This window comes from Rhinolophus sinicus, linkage group LG01, assembly GCF_036562045.2.
Source record: "Rhinolophus sinicus isolate RSC01 linkage group LG01, ASM3656204v1, whole genome shotgun sequence".
NCBI classification, from domain to species: domain Eukaryota; kingdom Metazoa; phylum Chordata; class Mammalia; order Chiroptera; family Rhinolophidae; genus Rhinolophus; species Rhinolophus sinicus.
This window is the reverse complement of record NC_133751.1, coordinates 126,991,950-127,014,581: the sequence shown is the minus strand read 5'-3', so window position 1 is coordinate 127,014,581 and position 22,632 is coordinate 126,991,950. Positions and strand designations below refer to the sequence as shown.

Sequence of the window (22,632 nt, the reverse complement as noted above, 5' to 3'; positions counted from 1 at the left end):
AGACTCCTTTGTTTGCATTTGTGATCAGCATATTTACAGTGTTATATAACATGGATAATTTCGTATTTTCATATAACATGGATAATTTTGTGTTTTTCTTTCCTTTAAAAATACATTATATTTGATTTCTCTGTGTTCATTACTAGAAATTTTAGTGATGTAATTTATTTATTCTTCCATTTGTTAAACAGTTATATTTTTATCATAGCAGCATAAATATAGCACTTTAATTGATTACCTGAAATAACAGGTAATCAAAACAATGTACAAATAAGATTCCCTTTAAGAGGTTTTATTGAACTTTTGAAATTAGTTTTTTTCTATTAAATTATTAGCTCATCTAACTAGATTGTGAGGTTAAAGCCAAATTCTGTTTTTGTGAAAGTTATTCTATGTACCATATAGCAAAGTAGGAAGCACTGTGATTATACTTCCTTGGAATTGTAATTGAAGATCAACTAAGAAACAAAATTCCCCAGAAATTAATAAGAGTAGTAAATGGTGGAAGAAGTAACTAGGAAGATAAGCATTAGTTTAACAAGGTTTATTTGCAGATTCCTCTGGTGCCTCCCTGGACTGATAAGAGTCTGTCTCCAGTAAAAGGAGAATTTATTTCCTGCCTTTAGGCAGAAAAGAGGGAGGTTTTTCTGCATTTATGGCTTCTTAATTGCCTTTAGCTCAAAATAATTTTTATGGCAAAGAGGCATATTTTGGGGTAACATATTCTGGTTTCCTTCACTAGCCAGTTTTCCTAACAGCATTAGTTGAATGAACCATGTTTTCATTGGCTTAAAATGCCACCTTTATCATATACTCGATTCCCATATGTATTTGGCATGTTTCTGTACTCTGTTCTGTTTCATTGCTCTATTTTGATTATTTCTTCCAAAGTATCAAACTTTTTTCATCTTAATTGGGAACTAGTTACTTACCTAAATTCTTTAGTTAACGCTTAGGAACTGCTACTAATAATGGTAATCATTTTTCTATTGATTCTTTTGGTTTCACATTATCTGCAAGTAATACACTTGTTGCCTGTCTGTTCTAATATTTATATCTATCATTTCTTTCTCCAGTTTCTAATATCAATGGCAATGTATTTTTCTCCATTAAGCATGATATAGCCTTTTTTGGCTGAGATACATACTTTTTTCATGTGAACAGATTATCCTTTTAGTAATAGTTAATAATAAAGGGCTTTTATTAAGAATAAAAACTGCATATTTTTAGTTGCCTTCTTGGCATCTAAAGATTATCATATGACAGTTTTCCCCTTTGATCTATTAACCCTGTGAATTGTAGTAACAGACTTTCTTAGATTGAACAGTCTTGTTATTCCTGGACTTGAATGCCTCTTGATCATATTATTCTTTTAATGGTCTACTGAGTTCTGTATTCTGGTAGTCTACTTAAAATGTTTATACCCATGCTCAAATGTGAGATTGAGCTTTGATTATCTTTTTGATGCCTTTCGTGTTTTACTATCAGTGTTACACTGACTTTTTAAAGTAATTTTTAAAAAATTTGTAAGTTGTTATTTTTTCAGCACTGTCTGGAATGGTGTCCTCTGGGCCACTCCTTCCAAAATAGGACAGCTCACTTGTCTTTCCTCCCAGCACAACTGACTCAAGGTTGTAGACCTGTAACTTTGTCTTTCCAGCTTTTTATCTGGAAGTTATTTCATCCTTATAAAAGAGCTGCAAGAATATGAACAGTACCAAGGACATCCATATAACCTTTACTCCAATTTTCTGTTGATAACATTTTATCCCCTTTGTAAAGATGTGATTTTTTTAACCAAACTTTCCTAAAGACTTGGGAAGAATAAAGCTACAGTATTAAAAATGTAACATGTAACTGCTAACACTAGAAATGTCTGTTCTTCAAGTCACATGTTCAGACCCAACCTCTGTCACTGCAGACCTCCCCACGGCCTTACTTTTTGCTCTCCTGCACCTGGCCAGCAGCAAGCTGTGCTTGGCGCACGAGTCTGCTTGCATTCTGCTACCATCCTCAACTCAGATCTTGTCTTTAGAAAGAGAAATTTTCATGCCATCTTGCTGCCCTCTGAGGCCGTCCTCCTTTCTAGCCTTGCCTGATCCCACTGTTTTTCCTCCCGGGAAAAGCTTGCTCTCACCTATGAAGAAGAGCCAGCAATCCGGGAAGTGTGACAGCACCCAGTACCCTCTTTGGTCTTAAGTAAGGAGAAGTTCCGCGTGGGATGTCCTCATCCCTATGCTCTGTCCCCTGCTCTTTGTCTCCTAGGAGACAAGAACATGTGAATAAACACACGCACGCACACGTCTAAGAACAAACAATAATTTTCAGACATACTATCTCAACTTCCATATAGGAAAGAAAATTATAAATTAATTTATAAGAACAAGGAAATAGTTCTGCTAACACATATACCTCCTTAACAATAATAAATAGAATAAATAGTAGAACATAGGATTTCAGTCTGACATTTCCCCATGTAGGTTTCTTTACTTACCTTTGTTCTTCATTAAGATTTTAAATCTGCCTAGCCAAAAGAGTCCGTCAAAGGAGTCTCTTCTGGAACAAGTGAGCCACTTATTCTAAAGACAAACCCACATCTCTGCCCTTAAAAGGTACAAGCTGCTAATCACTTTAAAACTGGAAAAATTTTCTAGTTTCAAAATATTCTCAATCAGCAGACATCTTCTGTATGCAGTTGCTGTATAAAAGCAGTTGTGATATAAAAAATTGAAACTGAAATTCTGTGTGTCAATTGGGATCATTGTTATTGACTTGCTCTTCATAATTTTGTGGAATAAGATATTAAGAAAACGTAAAATTATTCTCCCAAATAAAACAGTGGTTTATTATTTTGAAAACATTGATAAAAACCTACCCTTGACATTAATTTATTCTATTTAGTTCTTCTAATGTAGTACCCTGACAGTTGTACTATTATGGAGTCAAGACTTTGATTCTCAATAGGTGATTTCGCCTTAATTGTGATAAAATACTGATGACTCCACTTTAACAAATTCTGTTGTAGTTAGAGCCACAAGCTTTGAACCACCTCTTAAGTGTAGTTATTTCTGTATACCTAAATTACTTGAAGTATGTTATTACTTTTATAATTGAATGTAATGCTATTTAAAATTCTTGGCAAAATCCTGCAATCTAAGTATATATTTTATCCTCCCAACTCCAAGTTTCTGCTGGGCTTCTTGGAACATGTGCAGTTTAGGCAGAGATGTCGGCAGTATTCCGGTGCTCAGGAGACAGAGATGGAGTTGAGCCTTGTTTAGGTAGAAAAGTATTGGTAAATCTTCCTGCCTGGGCTTATGGTGACCCCAGAAGGGCCACCCCCTAATATTAAAAACCATACCCTAGGAATAAGGGCAAAACTGAAATAAACTCTAAAAAGGCCTAAAACCAAGTCTTAAAAGGAATGAGGTATTTGCTGGTACTCAATCTGCCTGCCAAAAGACACTTAACCTAATTCCCACCGGGAGGAAGATAACATCATCCAAAGAGTCTATAATTTTTTTATCCATGATGTCTGGAATCCAATCAGAAAATATAAGGGATGCTGACAAAACATCCTGAACAAAAGACTGAATACAGAAGAAAAAGTAGATCATAGAAAGAGCCCATAGGTGATATTGATGTTTGATCAGAGAGGGACTTTAACACATCTATTATTTTATTCAAAAAAATCAAGGAAAAGGTGAACAAAAGAGATGAAAAATTTCAATAGAGAATTTAATCTATTAAAAAGAATCTAAAACTAGTTTAAAACGGATGCTGATGAACATTATAGAACTGAAAAATAACATCTGGAATTAATAACTCATTCAATGAGTTTAAAATAATAGCAAATTAGATACAACAAGACAGAATTAGGGAACTGGAGGATAAAAATATCCAAACTTCTAATCAGATTAGCTTCCCAGAACACCAGGTTTATTCTTATTCTTACCTGGACATAGGCTAGTTCCCTCTCCCCCATCCTCAATCCAAAGCTTCTCTTTTTTCAGCTGGCTTTTTTCCACCTGTTGTTTCAAATCCCATTTCTATATATCACTATTGAAAACCTACATCCCTAATCTCCGTCACAGACACTATTAGGACTTTTGATAAGTGGTTCATCAGTAGGTGCCAGGCCGGCCAACGTAGAACACTGTTAGTCACACTATGTGAAATGCACACTATGTGAAAGGCAGCTGATTGGCACCAAGTAAATTTAGCAACAAGCAGAAGGTAAGGACACTGATAGAATCTGAGTCCCAGAGAAAGAATCCTACGTCCCGGAAAAATTAGGGAAGCAATATAGATGCCTATTTCCAGAAAATATTGAAATTAAGAAAATGGGTTATTAAAACATGACAGGAATCAACCAGGGACCCACAACTCTGGCACAGAGTTGGTGTACTCCACACACACAAAATAAGGCTATGGCTCAGTTCCTGCAACTGTCCTTGGGGTTAGAGTTGTTGGGGGAGAAGCAGCAACACCAATGACCCCCGCCAAATAAAGATCTGTAGTTGTTAAATGTCTGCTGACTTGGAACTCAGTCAGTCCCAGAATCTAATAAGTTTCAGTGATCTCAGCTATTAGGATTGGAGGGCTTTGAAAACGGGGAAACATACCAGTCTTTGTACCATATGTTGGTACATAATTGCACTTTGGTTTGGTTTCACAAATTATTTTTAAATGTTATTTTCTCTTCAGGCTATGTCTACTACCATCAAGGAAGTCTTAAATCTGGCTATGTGGACCTAAAGGTTGAGTTATCTGCTACTCCTTGGAAAGACATATAGAATATTAAGGTGTTAAACGATTTAATTTTATAATAAAGTATGTAATGTAAGCTCTGTGTGTGCTCATTCCTAAGTTACCTTAACCTGTCACCAAGCCCTGCTTAACTGAACTTCAATTTCATTCTTAAATACTAGGTAGAAAACAAGTCTTGTCTTCAACTGGGTTTTGTTTGAAAATGAAAGCTTTTAGACTTAGCTTTGTCTCTGTACTGCCTCAAAATACGGGAATGGTGGGGTGGCAGGTTAGCTCAGTTGGTTAGAGCGCGATGCTTGTAACACCAGGGTTGCCGGTTCAATTCCCACATGGGCCAGTGAGCTGCACCCTCCACAACCAGATTGAAGCAACTACTTGACTTGGAGCTGATGGGTCCTGGAAACAAACACTTAGAATAAAGAAAAAGAAAAAAAAACACACAAAGCATTGGAATGGTAACTAATATTACTGCTCTTGGATGAAAAGCTTTTCAGTTACTCCCTCCCCCTTTTTAAAACTTCAGACACTTTTTCTGTGCCTGGCTCTTGCCTGTCCCAGAAAATTTAAACCACTTGCTCTTTATGTAGTCATTCTTCCATTCATTCAAACAATATCTGAATAGTTACTTCATGAGAAAAAAATCACTGCCTACATACTATTTATCTTGTTTCCCTTTGTCAGTCTTTATTCCAAACAAAAGAATGTTTTCTAAGCAATTCACACTAGTTTTCTCTTTTCTCTTTGAGTTTGAGTTTTATATGTGTAACTTTGCTTGAATTATTCTAAGATTACTTTTGTTGTTAACAGCAGTAGTAAAAAGAAAAATATATACACCAAACAAGGTTTTCTTAATGGAGACTTTGCTAAAAGTCTAGAATTTCCTTTTTCTCATTTCACTCAGCATATAAAACTAATTTTAAATTAATTGTTTTAGGTTTCTATATCATTTTTCTCTTTGAATAGTCTGGTAAGCAGGGCCTGTGTCTTTCAGTCTTTCTCTTTCACATGGTTCACAATTGTTAACTACTTTTCCTTTAAAAATCAGGATTATTGAGGTATAGTTCAGCCTTTTAGAAATTCACCGTTTTTTAGTGTATAATTCTATGCGGTCTGACAAATGCATATAGTCATGTAACTGCCACCACAATCAAGATAATAGAACAGCTCTGTCACCCACCCCCCCGTAAATTCCCTCATGCTGCTGCCCTCCCCTCATCCTGCGCCTGATCTGCTTTCCGTCCATATCGTTTTGCCTTTTCCAGAACGACATAAAATGGAGTCATATAATATGCAGCTTTTGAGTCTGACTTCTTTCACATAGCAAAATGCATTTGAGATTCATTCACATTATTGTGTATAGTAATAGTCTGTTCCTAATTTTATTGCTGAATAGTATTCTATTGTATGGATATGTTACAGTTTATATCCATGTACCAGTTGAAGTACATTTGGGTCATCTCCAGTTTCTGGCTATTGTGAACAAAACCTCTATAAACATTCATTTAGTAACTAATTTTTAAATAGGTACAGCTTAGGGATGGGGCAGTATGATACATGAGTAAGTGTGAAGACAGTCAAGTGGGAAGGCCCAGCAACCTGGAGCCTCATACTCATTGTGCATCCATTGAAGTATAAGTTGAACAAGTGATTTCACCATTCTGTTTACTTCTTTTGTAAAATATGCCTGACTTAGGGTTTACTCTAGCTTTGAAATAACATGATTTTGTAGTATAATGATAAGGCATTTACTCTTGTGCTCTCTAAAAGGAGAAATTATAAATGGTCACATACATCTTTATGCAATTAAGTTATATGAAACCAGTATCACTAATATTTAAAATTAGTGGTCATTTGATCTCTTCAGTCCAATCACAAATGGTTTGAAAATAATAATTTGCCTAATGAATTTTAAAGGTCACCATGATCTTGAGATTTTTATTAACTGTGTAATCCAATTGATTCTACGTTGGAAAATTATGTCAGCAATGGTACTCTTAAATGAAATATTAGGTAAATATTTTCTTTCAATATATTTTAGGCTTTTTGTTTATCTACTTATCCATTTATTTATTTTTAATTTAGATGGGCCTAGGAAAGACAATCCAGGCAATCGCCATTGCTTACTTCTATAAGGAGGAATGGCCTCTTTTAATAGTGGTCCCTTCATCTCTGAGATACCCTTGGACAGAAGAAATAGAGAAATGGATCCCAGAGCTAGGTCCAGAAGAAATCAATGTTATTCAGAATAAAACTGATGTTGGGTAAGAATAACTTTTTAATCCTTAAGGAAAAAAATCCAATTGTTCCTATATACTAAATAAGTCTCTGTATTAAATAGATTTATCCAGGGCTTAAAACGCAGTTGTCATTAAGGAAAACAATGTAATTGTCATGTTAGTACTACCTGTTTAGGAGCTCTGCCTTTTCTGTTGGGGGGTAGAGAATTGCAGAAGACTGGCTCTGTCCGGTATTTTCACTGGTGATACAGAAAATGCAAAGTGACATGTTTTATTGTTAATGCATCTATTTGTCTAATTATTTAATTGTACAAACTCATTGAGAGCATAGCACTGTACATACAAAAATGAATAAGATACATTCCCTGCCCTCACCAATGCTGGCCTTTAATGGGAGGGTCCTGGAGTGTGAAATGCCCTGCAGGGTACTGGACAGCCCTGCAATACTAAGTGTTGTTCTGCTCAAAATCCCAGTAGCACCTGGCTTAAAAAGCACTGCTATCCTGTTTATGGGGAAGTCTTCATTGAATAGTCAACTAATATTTGTGTATCTTCTTTATGCATGATTCTCGGTGAATGGAAGCAAATATTATCAGAAAGTCACGTTCTTAGCCTACTAAAATATGGCTTGATGGGTACCAAAATCTTCCAGAGACCATTTAACCAAAAATTTGAATTTGATTAACCAAATTTTACATTTTGGATTCTGATTTATTATGTTTGAAGACTATAAAATTTTAAGAGAAATTGGGTTCCAGCGGTGGTACCATCTCCTCTTATTTTTCCTTTTTTCTTCTTCTTCTCTGCATTTCTTCCCACAGAGTTATATTGCTTATGATAAATTATTCCTGAAATATGTTACAAGTACATGGATTTTCTTTTCTAGGGGAATATCGACCAGCAAAGTGACGATTCTGGGTTATGGTCTTTTAACGACAGATGCAGAGACTTTGATAGATGCACTGAATAAGCAGAACTTCAACGTGGTGATAGTGGATGAATCACACTACATGAAGTCCAGAAATGCAACCCGCAGCAAGATTTTACTGCCAGTGGTACAGAAAGCCAAAAGGGCCATACTTCTTACAGGAACTCCAGCTTTGGGAAGGCCTGAAGAGGTATTAAAATCCTTATGCTTTGGGCTTAAAAAAAATAGGAAATCGAACCAATCACCAGTTTTGAAATTTTAAATTAGATACCTCAAATACCAGAAGAGTACTTGAGGAATTTCTAGACAGCTCTTAATGATTAAATATACCTTTTACTATGACTTTTTATCCATTATACATGTGAATGTTAGCCATGCTTATAGGTATATACTATAAAAAAACAGTTTTACTTTTATTATAAGGTTTTCGTGTTTAGTACAAATTTGTTTCATTCTTCATTCACATTTGTGTTCTGTGGCCTTAATGTTCATTTTATCCAGTCTATTTTACATTATAACCTGTTTAGGATTGGAATTGAATCGACTTTATATCTTTTATAAAGCTGTATCTTTTATACTGTATTACATTACCTCTTTCTGTTCCTCTTTCACTTTAAGATCCATGTTTGTGAGGGTGGGACCTTATGTGCGACCAAATAGGGTATCTACTTACAATGGAGGAATCAGACATGTGTTTGATGCCCCGTTTAGCTTTTACTACCCTAAGTGGAAGGTAGGGTATGGAGTGATTAAAGGGTTGGGAAGAAGACATAATGGATGAAACTCTTAGGAGTCTGTAAGGGTCAGTGAAACCAAAGAAAGCCCTGTCTAGTAATGAAAACTAAGTCAGAGAAGAAAACCACGGGCTTGTTGCCTTGTAAGGCTGTTATGAGAATTAAAGGAAATAGTAGAAAAGTTATAATGAAAAGAGTTTATGATACTATTGATAGGAATGTAAACTGGGACTATCTTTTTACAGTGCAACATGGTAACATTTATCAAACTTTTAAAAGCATTTACCTTAAACCTACCTGTTCCATTTCTGATGCTATAACCTACAAACCCATCTAATAGAAATGCAGAGGGAAGGATGGATAGTTAGATGACTCAGGGATGTAGCTGTAGTACATATAACTACACCTACATATATTTATATATATGCACACATGTGCACACAGGCTTACATGAAGTTATTAAGTTTTGTAATTGCATAAAAGCTAAAAATAGGCTATATACCCATTCATAGGAGACTGTGTAAATACTTTATGGTGCATCTACAAAATGGGTGGCTATGTAGCCTTTAAGCAATACTTTGTTATTGTAATATATTGCCTATATAATTTTTAAAACTAAGTAAAAGTAGATATATGTGTACTTTAATGATGTCTAAGACATGAATTTTGGGACAAAATTCTAGTTGTGTATTTATGGAATGATCCTATTGATGTGAATAAAAGAGAATACTATATACATCTGCTTATACAGGCATAGAAAATATATAAATGTATTTTTAAGAAAAGGATGGATGGCAGTTATCCCTGTAGAGTAGGATGGCAGGAACGGATGGATGGAGGGGAAGGAGGAGCCTTAAGGAAGGATAGTTAGATTTCCCTTTTTATTATTTTATTAGCTGGATGTACCTTAGTAATAATAATCTGCTTGAAAATATCAAAACATATTGAGAATACTTGTGTTATTACAGCTCTTCATGCAGATCGAAGCTCTCTTTCCACAAAAATTTGGAACGTGGACTGACTATGCCAAAAGATACTGTAATGCTCATGTCAGGTATGACAAACTATTTGCTATCCGCTTTAAGCCTCACATATTTACTGTGGACGTTAAGCTTTATTAGTCATTCTTTGTTCTAGTGTTTTTCAGACTTGTTGTAGCTCTAGGATAATTTCCACAAGAAAAATCTTGTGTGGATGACCTATACGAGTATATTAAATACATAAAAGGAGTAGATAATGTCAGTTCTTCTTTAGTTTTATTTTTCACCTTCCACTTATTCTATTTTTGAAATGATTTATTTGTATTGACTAGATAAACATGCACGTTGTAGAAAAGTGACAGGTAAGTGTCCATTCCACCTGTGTCTCCCAGACCAGCCACTTCCCTTCCCAGGTACCCGATGTTGGCAGTTAGTTTCTTGTGTATCATGCCGGAGATACTCTATGCATGAAATAGCACATGTGATTATATGTGTATAATAGTGTTTCATTTTATTTCTACACATAGGGTAGTATAATGTACACACTATTCTGTGGTCTGCTGTTTTCACCTCATGTGTATTGGAAATCCTTCTATACCAGTTACTGAAAGAACACTGGCATTCTTTTTAAATGCTGCATGTATTCTACTGTTTGGATGCACTATAATTTATTTATGTGCTTTACTATTAGTGGTCGTTTGTTTGTGGTTTATAGCTGTTGCATACAACGCAGCAATGGATATCCCTGCACCTGTTGAGAGGTAGTGTATTATAGTGACAAAGAGCATAAGAGACCAGAGGTAGACTACCTGTGTTTTATTGTCACATCCAGTACTTATCAGATGTTTCATTTTAGGAAAGTAACTTCACCTCCCCCTACCTTAGTTTCTTCAGCTCTGAAAAACAGAGAATAATTATTTCTGCCTCAGAGAGTTATTATGAGACTTATATTAGCTAATATTTATAAAGCGCTTGAACAGTGCCTGGCACATATTGAGCATGCAGTAATTATTAACTATGTTGATATTTCATGTCACACATGTGAGAATAAATCTGTAAGATAAATTTATAGAAGTGGAATTGCATGTGCATTTTTATATTTTATGTATAGTTACAAATTGTGCTCCACAGAAGTTATACCAATTGATATTCCCACCAGCAGTAAGATTGTCTCTTTCCCCACACTTTGCCATGTTCAAATGTAAATTATTTTATTCTCACCAATGTGATCTGCTAGTAGTTTTAATGCACATTTGTCTTACGTTATTGAATTCAGTCAAGCATTTTTTGAGTCATTTCTACTTTTTTCCTGTCAATTGTTTTGGTTTTTTTTTGCCCTTCATTCTACTAATTTATTGGCTTCTTTCTCATGGATATACTAGAAATCTTTATATATTATGGAAATCAGCTCTTTGTGATATGAATTCCTTGTGTGTTTTTCTTAGTGTGTGCATGTGGTTGCTTTTTTTTCCTTTCTGCAATTCCCTTAAATAACCCCACATGGTCATGGTGTTCTGATGTTTTTTAAAAGGCTCTAGAGTACAGCAATAGAGTATTTCCAAATTGTTTTTATGAAGGCAATTTAACATTGATACCAAAATCAGACAAGATAGCACCCAAAAGAAAAGGTAACAAGGACTTTTTCTACTTAAGACTATAAAAGTAGGAATGTTCAATAGTAGTGTAAACCAGAAACTCATTAAAAGGCCTAATATACTAACCATAAGCTCATGGAATTCCTATCAGGAACGTAAGCATAGTTTAATATTAGGAGATGTACTAATATAATTAGCCATGTTAATAATGAAAAGGAAAAACTTCATCTCCATATATGCTGAGAAGTAATGTGATAGAATTCAGCATCCATCCTTGATTAGAGTTTTTAATAAATTTAAGCTATTTATATGTGTGAGTGCATTTATTCATATCTATAGATACACTTATACAATATATATGTTTATGTATGTGTGTGTATGTTTTAAGTCCAAAGCCACCATCACATGAAACGCTAAAAACAAGGCAAGGTTGTTCACTGTCACCACAGTTTACCTTTATTCTGGAGGCATTAATCAGTTCAATTATTCAAGAGAAAAATAAGAGGTAACTATTAGAAAGAAAAGATTAAAATACCATTATTTGCAGCTGGTATTATTCCTTGGGAAGACCCGAGAGGATCAGCTGAAAATGTTCAAACAAAAAAGAATTCATTAAGGATTCCTAGGACAAACTTGCTATTAAAAAGTCAGTCTTTCTCTACATAAATGATAATAAATAGTTTGAAGCTCTAATGCCAAAGAGGCATGATGCTAGATATTATTGGGAAGCCCTTAGTCACAATTCCTGCAGACTATAACTGACAAAAGTTTGCCTACGTGAAACAACAACAAAACGTATTAACTGGATTTGCCTTTTGGGGACTAGGAAAACCTAAGTGGTCCAAAAGTACTTCTTTGTTTTCTGATTAGGACTCGTCATATGACGACAGAAGTATATACCTGTCCCTTTCTTGCTTATTAACACAAATGCTGTTTCAAAGAAAAGTTTATCTTTATGAAGTACTTTATGACTGGGGAGATTGTGTTCTATTTCTTGTTTACTAGACAAAGCCATTTCAATATTATTATCACTCTTCTCAAGTGGCATTCTCTTCCAGATTCCATTTCAAAACTTTCATGTTATTCCTTTACTTCTTTAACTTAAAAGCAATGTGGTTCTATAGTCTCTGATTCAGATCAAGGCACTTCTTGGCATTTTAAGTTAGTCTGTGGAATGCTAAATTTTTTTCCATAACGTTTTGATTATATGAAAATGTCATTTATATGCTATAATTTTGCACAAAGTGAATATGGTTGGTTATTCACTTCTAGACTCATATTTTATATTTGAAATGTCATGACTATATTCAAAATAAAGTTAAGTGAAGCTCAAGCAAAAATATAACTTTGCCTCATAAAGTTTATTAAATAAGTGATCCCAAGCAGAAGTACAGTAATGTGAATATGGTTTGGAGATGAGAAGTAATCACCTACCTGGTTTGATTTGAGAGGCACAGAAAAAGTATTATTCAACCACAACATCCCATATCCAAAATCCCTTATATCATTCACTGTACTGGGTTATAGTTTATTTAGAGAGAAAGGTATAAATACAGGTATGATTTGGAGAAGGCAGCACATTCAGTTGTCACCCATCAGCACATGAGAGCTAGAAGGGACTACAGATCACGCACTCCCCCTCTGTCATTTTATAGGGACCTGGTGAGGTTAAATGGCTTGCCCTGTGTCTGGCTTCCTTTTACATTTCCCCCCCACTTTTCCTGGCAGGAAGAAAGACTTAGGGAATGGCAACTTTACTAAATGTTTATTTACATAGAAAAAGAGGTCGTGTAGATAATCTAACCAAGCACCCTGTTATCAGGATGCTCTAGGGAGGCATATTTGTCCCCCCATGGCATGTTGAAAGGTTAAGAATATCTTCAGAGTAATTTATCAGATTTTCTAAACTTTCTTTATTGATGACATTGTGTGCCAGTTCCACCTCCTAGGAGAAATAGTTGTCTAAATTTTTATGAGGGAAAATTCTGGGTGATAATACATAGTAAAGGTATTTATAGCTTTCCCCAAAAAAGTGTTAATTAATAGATAGATCACTGTCAGCTTGAAGAAATGTCTCTTATGAAATTGCACGGTACTTTGTCCTCGGCACTGTCACATTTAATGTTCTGGTCCGCGGCTAAATAGAGGTCAGGTCTATTACATTTGCAAATGGCTCATATCTCAGAGAAATAGTTAATATACTATATGGCAGAGATAAGTTTGAAAAATAATTAGATCAAAATTAATATGGTAAATTCTGCACTTATGCTTGGAAAGTCGGCTTTGTGTGGAAGGGATTTGAGAAATCCTCATCTGTTATCAGTAGTTCAGCTCAAAAAGATTTCTGGTTTTGAATAACCCTGCACTAAATGGAAGTCAATGTCTGTCATAACTGGTAAAAATAAAGTAATATGAGGACACATTAATCAAAGTAACATCCAGAGTGAAGGATGGTTCTGTTGTAGTCATTGATTAGAGTACATCTGGAGTATGGTTTAATTTTGAATTCATTCATTCATTCAAAACATTATTTATAGGGTCTCTGTTATATGTCATGCCACATGCTAGGCATCAAGTACGTGTTAGGGAACAAGACTCATGTGGCCCCAGCCTTCACTGAGTTTTCAGATCAAACATTAACCAGGTAATTATGATTTCCCCAACAACACCCAGCAGCCTAGGTACAGGCTTGGAAAAGGCTTATAGTTGGAGCCATGGAAGATTCTTCTTTTTACCAGCTTGTGATACATGGACTGTGGACAGGGAAATTGTGTTATATTGATAATAGCAAAGCTGCTGTATGGACTTGGAAATACAAACAAGGTGACGATGGATGTGAAGACAAGGAAGGATATTGTGGATAGAGAGAAAGTGGAGCAGTCAGTTGACTGAAACGTCCTGATGAGACAGTAAAGAGATGGTGGGTATAAATGAACAAATGGGCTAGAATGGTCAGGATAGTGAGAGTGGAATGTCTGAATTTACCAGGCAGAGCTGTTTTTCAGGACTGGTTATAGCCATGGGAGTGGAATGAATGGCTGGAGTAGAATTTAGAAGGTCATTGGAGGTAAGGAATACGAGGAATTGAGAGAGAACTGAGAGTCAATTTTAAGAAGCATGTTAACAGCTTCCCTTTTCATTTGGTACTTTGGCACTTTTGGAACAATGTGCTAAGATAGCTTGTAGTATGATTAATAGATTAGTAGTACACGTAGCATTTCTCTACTGTCCTTTCTACTTTTCCTGAAGACATCACATTCTCTTGCACTTTCTCCTTTATCCCTCTCCAGAGACTTGCTTTATTTTCTTCCAATGAAACTTATTTTTGTTTCCTCTTATCTTTGAATTTTCTTCCCTCTATTACATCATGTGAGTTACTTAAAAGCTGTTTAAGCTTGGATCTCCGGATTGACTTCTAATCAAGGAAATTCTGATTATTTCATACTTCCATTTATTTGGATTATAGAGACACTTTGGAGTATATTTTGCAAAATAGTTTCGGCAGTTTTGGCAGAAAACATGATTTCATTCTTGCTTTGCCATGTGTCTGTAAGGAAACATTACTACATTAAATATACGTTCACAAGTAGTAACAAAGGCACTAGCTCTGAGGGTGTTGCAGAAAGCATAATGCCCACTGCTCCCAGCATCCTCAGTGTCTGTCTCCTAGCAATAGTCGTGACCTCTGTGATGCATTTCATGGAATAATAAACCAACTTTGCCCGAGGGTCAGGAGTCCAACCTATTCACTACAACATGTCTAGATGTAAATATGTTTACCCTGTATAACCAATGACCCCAGTCTAGATGTTAAATACTTGCTTGGTCTGTGTACTAACTGATCCCTTTTTCTTGACCTTTAGGCTCTATCAGATACTTCCCCTAAAATTCATTTGCCTTGTGTTGTTGCCATCCATGCCCCAACATGGCAATGTTGAAATGGTTGAAAAATGTAAATAAATATTGAAAAATAATTGGAAAGAAAAAGGTTCTAACCATTTTAGGACCCTAAATTTCTCCTTTTTATCCTTCAAAGGAATTTTTCATAAAAAGTTAAAATAAATTTAAAAACTCATTGAAACTATTCATAAGAAGAAGAAAAAAAGAAGCATGTTAACAAATGAAAACATATCTGGGAAAGGGCAACCAGAACAATGAGGGGATTTCATATTCAGCTCTACAAATGCCTAATATTATTGATTGCCTGCTATATTTAAGACACTATTTTAGAGCTGCCGGCAATACAAAGATGAATAAGATGTACTGCCAGATCTTATGAAGCCTATAGGAATTTGAAAAAGAGAAGACCTAGACAGACCAAGTCTTTAAATATTTAAAGATCTGTCTTTTTTAAAGGAATTAGACTTTTGTCTTTATGGCCTTAGAGGACAAAACTATATCAAGTAGTGAAACTTAATAGGGAAGTAGATTTTGCCTTAATATGAGTAAGAACTTGTAAAATATACATACTTATGTATGTATATATGACAATAAAACAATAAAAATACATAGCACTATAACAATAAAAGTAGAAAGGAAAAATACCATAATCCAACTATACTAACAGGTAACTTGTTTTCATTTTTTTTCTTTATTTCTACTTGTCCATGTAGCTTATAACTTTTACAGTTATAACATAACCTACATGTAATGCTATATCTGCTAATTTCCCTTAGCATGACCTTGACCCATGTGTTAACATTGTCTTTTTAAAGTTGTTATTTCCTTTATTTTTAGTAATTTATAGTTTATTGCTTTTAGGAAAATGATTTATACTTATTTTAACATATCAAAGAGAAAAATTTTTTTAAAGAAGTCAATATCAACTGAAATCACACTGTCCAGAGATAACCAATACTAATGTGTTTTGGTAACTTTCCCGCTACATAGCTTCTCTGCTTAGGTACTTAAGGATGGATGGATGGATGGATGGATGGATGGATGGATGGATGGATGGATAGATAGATAGATTAGATAAGCAATTTTACATAAATAAGTCCATATTATACATACTCTTCTGTAACATGCTTTTTTACATATCACTATTTTTAGGATATATTTCTATTTCAATAACTAAAATACATCATTTTCCTTGGCTACATATTATATTTTTTACATAAGATACTATGCCATGCATTTTAGATGTATCTTTAATTCTTTCAAAAATCCTACAAAGTTGAGGATTTTTTTTAGATTTTATAGATGAATAAACTGAAATTTGAAAAGGTTAAGTAACTTGTCCAAATCATGAAACTAAAAAGTAAAAGGGCAGTATTTTAAACACCCTCTGCCACCACTTTTCTTCCATTCTCTTTCTAATGTTTGAATTATTTGGTAATTCAGTGTCCATGTTTATATGATTGAATAAATAGAATAAGGGGACGAAATAAATTAATATTATTCTCTAATAGATCAAGTAGTTGACTGTTTCTTTCTTGGTCAACTTTTAATCTTTTAATTAATTATTCCCCCCCCTCCCCCCGTCTTTTGGTTTTCTACATAGCGATCTTTTTAACTCAAAGATTCCAACACATCTTTCAACATCCAAAAGGTCTTACAAGCACATAAAATAATCTTTCTTCTTTCTTTCTTTTTTTTCGTTTTCCTGGAGGCCTCCTTCCCACAGCCTTCTGTTCTGCTCCAATCTGGACTGGTTTTTCTTTAGGCGTGGTGCAAAGCTGTCATCCAGAACTTTCTTTTGCCGTTCTGTTCTCTTAGATTCCCAAATTCCTAGATTCCATGACTTTTGTTTCTTAGTTTATTTTTGGGGCATCTTTATAATATTTTATTATCGAAAAATTCAATGTATACAAAAGTAGACAGAATAGTATAATGAAACCCGATGTACTCTTCTTCATCAATGTCAGCATTTATCAACACGTGACTAATCGTAGTTTATCTATACTCCCATCTACCTTCACCACCCCGTATTATTTTTGCAGCAAAGCCTAAACATCACATTTTGTCCATAAGGTATTTTAGCATTTATCTCTAAAGAATAAGGACTCTTTTATAAAATAAAATAAAAATAAAAAAAAAGAAGAAAGAAAAGAAAAGAAAGAAAAAGAATTTAATACCATTATTGTGCATTAAAATTAACAGTTATCTTCTAATATCATTAAAAGTCTAGTAAATGTTCAAATTTCCAGTTATTTTTGGAGGAGGAGCTCAATTTATATCTCACACCATATGTAAAATTTAACTAAAAATGGATTGGAGAGGATTATGGGAAGCCTTTGGAGTTGGAAGCATCAGGAATTTGTCTCCTTACCTAGACAACAACTGCATTGGTAGAATCACTTAATGTCACTATTTTGGAGCTATAGAGTATATTGAAGATTTGCAACTTCCAGGGGAAGGCTTGGACAGTAAATTGTGGTTAATCTCAGTCAATTCCAGCTCCTAACCACAGTAACAGCTACCCATCTCCCACCTCCAGCCCCGTGGCAGGCAGCTATATAGATGTTCCCAGAGCAAACTTCACACAACTTGTGGAAGTCAGAGAGGGCACAAAGGACCCTATACTCCAAATATCAAAGATCTGTACTCTGATTATTGATCACTGCTTCTTCACGGCAGATGAAGTGGGAGCATCCATTGTTGTTGCACCATCTGCCATTGGTGTAATCCCCTCCCCCACCCACTAAAGTAACTTTTCGGGGATTTAATGGGCCAGCGCTTTTTTCTTCCTGTTTAGTTTTCTATTTTTTCCCCTTTTGGGAGCCAGACATTAAAGATTAAGATATTCAAAAACAGATACCTATATAGGTTAAATTCGAAAGTGACTACACAGGCCCAGGGAAAGGCACAGGCTCAAAAAAGAACAAGAAGACCTTAAGTGTATACCTCAGGCTGATTCTTGGCATAGAGACAGCCTACAAAATAAAAACACAAATATGAAAAATAAAAACAGTAGAATGGGGAATGGGGAGAATCTGATTTATATAATTACCACATTATTTGATTCAAATGTCCAGTTTTCAACAAAGAAATTATAAGGCATACAAAGAAAAAGGAAAGTGGGTCCAGTCAAAGAAAAAAAATAATTCAGCAGAAACTGTCCTTGAAAAAGACCTAATGACGGATCTAGACAAAGACTAAAACAACTGTCTTAAAGGTGCTCAAAGAACTAAAGAAGTGGAGAAAGTTTAAAAAAAAAAAAAAAAGTATGAACAAAATGGAAATATTAATAAAGAGATAGAAAACCTAAAAACAAACCAAAATGAAATTTTAGAGCTGAAAAGTACAATAACTAAAATGAAAAATTCACTAGAAGAAATCAAAGGTAGATAGATTTGAGCTGACAGAAGTAAGAATCAGTGTACTTGAAGATAGGACAATGGAAATTACCAAATCTGAGGAGCAGAAAGAAAAAGGAATGAAGAGAGGTGGCCAGAATGTAAGGGGCCCGTGTGAACCATCAAACAGACCAACACATGCATTGTGGGTGTCAAAGGAGAAGAGAGAAAGAAAGGGGCTGAGAGAATATTTGAAGAAATAAAGACTGAAGGGTTCTCAGATTTAATGAAAGACATGATTATAACATCCAAGAAGCTCAGTGAACGCTAAGATGAACTCAAACACTGAAACACATTATGATTAAACTTCCAAAAGACAAAGAGAATCTTGAAAGCAGCAAAAGAGAAATAACTTGTCACATACAGGGATACTCAAAAGGATTATCATCAGATCTCATCAAAAACTGGCAGTCAGAAGGCAGTGGGCTGATAATGTGAGCAGCGATGTGATTCAGTAATTTCACTTCTGGGTAAATACCTAAAAGAATTGAAAGCAGAGATGAAAACATCTCTTCCAAAGAATTGAAGAGATGTACGTCCACTAATGTTCATAGCAGTGTTATTCACAATAGCTACCTAAGTGTCTATCAATCGATGAATAGATAAGCAAATTATGGTTTATACATACAATGGAGTATTATTCAGCCTTAGAATGGAAGGAAAGTCTGACACATGCTACAACATGGATGAACCTCGAGGGCATTATGCTAAGTGCAATAAGTCAGTCTCCAAAATAAAAGTACTCTCTGATTCCATTTATATGAGGTAGTTAGAGAAGTCAAAATCATAGTGACAGAACGTAGAGTGGTAGCTGCCAGGTGTAGGGGTAGGGTGGAATGAGGAGTTATTGTTTAATGAGTATAGGGTTTCAGTTTAAAAGATGAAAAGAGTTATGGAGATGAATGTTGGTGATGGTTATATAGCATTATAAATATATTTAATACTGCTGAACTGTACACTTAAAAATTAAGGTGGTAAATTTTATGTGTATTTGTCACAATTAAAAAATTGTAAAAATAAATTGAAATGGGTTGTCAAAAAAACTTAAATATAAAACCTAAAACTATAAAAATTCTTAAAGGAAATAAAGGAGAAAATCTTTGTGACCTTGGGTTAGGCAAACATTTTCAATATAGGACACAAAAAAACATAAACCATAAAAGACAAAGTGATGAATTTTACTTCATCAAAATTAAAAAGGTCTCTTTCAAAGGCACTATGAAGAGAATGAATGGACAAGCCATGGGCTAGTAGATAATTTGAGAAAGCACATATTTGATAAAGGAAATATGTATATATGTGTATATATATAAATTCATATATATGTATAAGTATATAAATTTTAAAATATACAAAAGGAATTTATAAAAAATATATATGAAATCTCTCAAAACTTAATAAAACAAAAATATTTTAATGGTAAAGTTAGAGACATCATCACCTAAGAAGATACATGGAGGTCAAATAAGCACTTGAAAAGATGCTCAATATCATTAGTTATAACCAAACTGAGATACCAGCACATATGCATTAGAAAAGGTGGGATTTTTACAGACTGACAATGCCAAATGATGGTGACAATGCTGAACAACTGGAACTCACATACATTGCTGGTGGGAATGCAGCATGGTACAGGAACATTGGAAAACAATGCTAATTTCGTATACAGTTAAACCTACACTTACCATGTGCCCAGCAGTCTCATTTTGGATATTCAGTCAAGAGAAATGAAAACATATGTTCACTCAAAAATCTGTTAGAAATGTTTATAGCAGCTGTACTTATAGTTACCTTTAACTTGAAGCAATCCAGATGACCTTCACCTGATGGATGCACAGTCGTGATATATCCTATCCACACAATGGGATATATTATTCAGCAATAAAAAGGAATGACCTGCTAATATACCCAACAACATAGATGAATTTCAGACGAACTATGCTAAATGAAAGAAATTAGATTTAAAAGGCTATATACTGTGTGATTGATTCTATTTATATACTATTCTGGAATGTGTAAAACCATCGGGGCAGTCTGACTTATTTCACTTAGCATAATATTCTCAAGGTTCATCCATGTTGTTGCAAATGGTAAGATTTCATTCTTTTTTATGGAGGAGTAATACTCCATTGTATATATGTACCACAGTTTCTTTATCCAATTGTCTATCGATGGGCATTTCGTTTGTTTCCATATCTCGGCTGTTGTGAATAATGCTGCAAAAAACATAAGGGTGCATATATTTTTTTCAAATTAGTGTTTTGGATTTCTTTGCGTAGATACCCAGGAAGGTGCCAGCTGGGCACTGGACTTATCAGGGGGATCACTTCATAGACTGTGTAAAAGCGTCAATTAGTGAAGGATCTCAGATCATTAGAATTATTTTTCTTCTATGTCATTATTCTTATTGCTTTTAATATTTGTTGACAATATACTGGATGCAAATGAACAGATTCTTTAGATTTAGGCTCAGTGTGATACTCTCCTAGGGAAAAAAAAATCATATAAGTGGTATACATTTTTTAGCCAACTTCCAGCCACTTTCTGGTACATTACAACAACATCTCATTTTTAGAGAAAACCATTTTTAGAGAAATGCCAGTGATTTTTCTATAAAAATGATGAAACCAACCCATAACTTAAATTTTCCTGTCATTTGGGGAATGGCAGCATTCCTTAGTCCTTAAAATTTTGCAGAAGGCAGATTGCTTCAAACATAGTTCCATTATGCACCAAGTGCATTTTCTCTTTGCTGTTTTGCCTCAGCGACTTAACACAGACAGGTAGAATCCCACATACAATATGCATTGAGGTATAATGAGGCCACTGCAATAGTCGCTGTATAGCAGGGCCTGGGATATTGTGAGACTGAAGCGTGCATCTTCCTATGCCAGTTCTTTGGTGGAGGAAAGGGTCTCTGGCTCTGAACCAGGCAAGGTCTGTCTCCTGTTCATTAGTAAGGAGATGGTCAGTAATAACAGTGCAAATAAAACACTAACGTTGTCATTTTAGAGGAGGAGAGACATGGTATGTTAGCTTCGTGGCCATGTTTTCATGGAGGAAGGCTCTGTTAAAGATATAGAAATACCCACTTGAAAAGGAAGAGCCCAGTGAGGATTTGGCAGTGGCAGAAATGTTTAAGCTTGGAATCACAGCAGGAGGGATTTGCCTTAGAGAAGAGAAGAAATATCTCTGTTATAAAAGGAAAGGAAGTGACAATGAGTAAAAGTAAGGAAAAGTAATGGAACTCTCAGATCATGAAGTCTGTTTTCTCTGGGCAGTGGGAAGTTTGAGAGCCAAAAGTCATAGGTTCTGATTTCAAAAAAAGTGGTCCAGGTTGAAGTTGTTTTTGCAGTTTACGGAGGGAAATAGTGTAATAATAAGAACTGCACCTTTTACGGTGTTTACCATGTGCCAAGCACTATTACTAGCATGTTTTATGCACTAACTCATTTAATATTCACCACTTATGGGGTATAGGTACTTTGTATCCTTTTATAAATAGTAAACTATTAGTTTGGTGCAAAAGTAATGGTGGTTTTTGCAATTATTTTTAACCTTTTAAACTGTACTTACTTTTGCGCCAACCTAATAAAACAGTCTAAGTGACTTGTTCAAAGACTCTCAGATTGTAAATGATAGAGGCAAGATTTGAACCCAGACAGTCTGGCTCAGTACATGCCCTTAGCTATCATTCCCATAGGATAGCTGGATAAATTGAATAGTTGTTAGTGACTATGGATTTAAATGTGTGCCTATTTCCCTATTCATGATTTTTCAGCATCCCTGCACAGGCATGGAGAAGATTCCAAATTTTACAGTCTGAATGTTCTATGTGTTATAATTTTTAACACTCAAGTAAGGTTTATTCCTGCTTATCTTTAGTAACACGAAGTTAATTACCTTATTGACATAACCAGTGGATGGAGTTTGGAAAGAAATTGAGAATGTTTTTAAAAATTGAATTTCATTTTAAAAGAATTAAATTAGCTGTTTTGATCAATGACTTTTATGACCAGACTTCCATTAAATCAAGTTTCATGGAAACAATTTTTTTAAAGTCCATAAAACTATTGGCTTCACTTTGTAA

The 22,632-nt window shown here is 34.7% G+C and overlaps 1 protein-coding gene across 2 annotated transcripts in view; it reads left to right on the top strand.

Annotated features, from left to right (window-relative positions):
* The window catches only part of LOC141572203 (DNA annealing helicase and endonuclease ZRANB3-like), a 114,638-nt gene extending 93,749 nt beyond the window's left edge, over positions 1 to 20,889 (top strand). For both annotated transcript variants that reach the window (XM_074335603.1, XM_074335598.1), the window contains exons 4-7: positions 6,853 to 7,031; positions 7,894 to 8,125; positions 9,638 to 9,723; positions 20,822 to 20,889. In XM_074335603.1, coding sequence (XP_074191704.1) covers positions 6,853 to 7,031; positions 7,894 to 8,125; positions 9,638 to 9,723; positions 20,822 to 20,876 — 552 coding nt within the window. In that variant the 3' untranslated portion in view covers positions 20,877 to 20,889. The remainder of the gene's footprint in view (positions 1 to 6,852; positions 7,032 to 7,893; positions 8,126 to 9,637; positions 9,724 to 20,821) is intronic.
* The last annotated feature ends 1,743 nt before the right edge of the window (positions 20,890 to 22,632 follow it).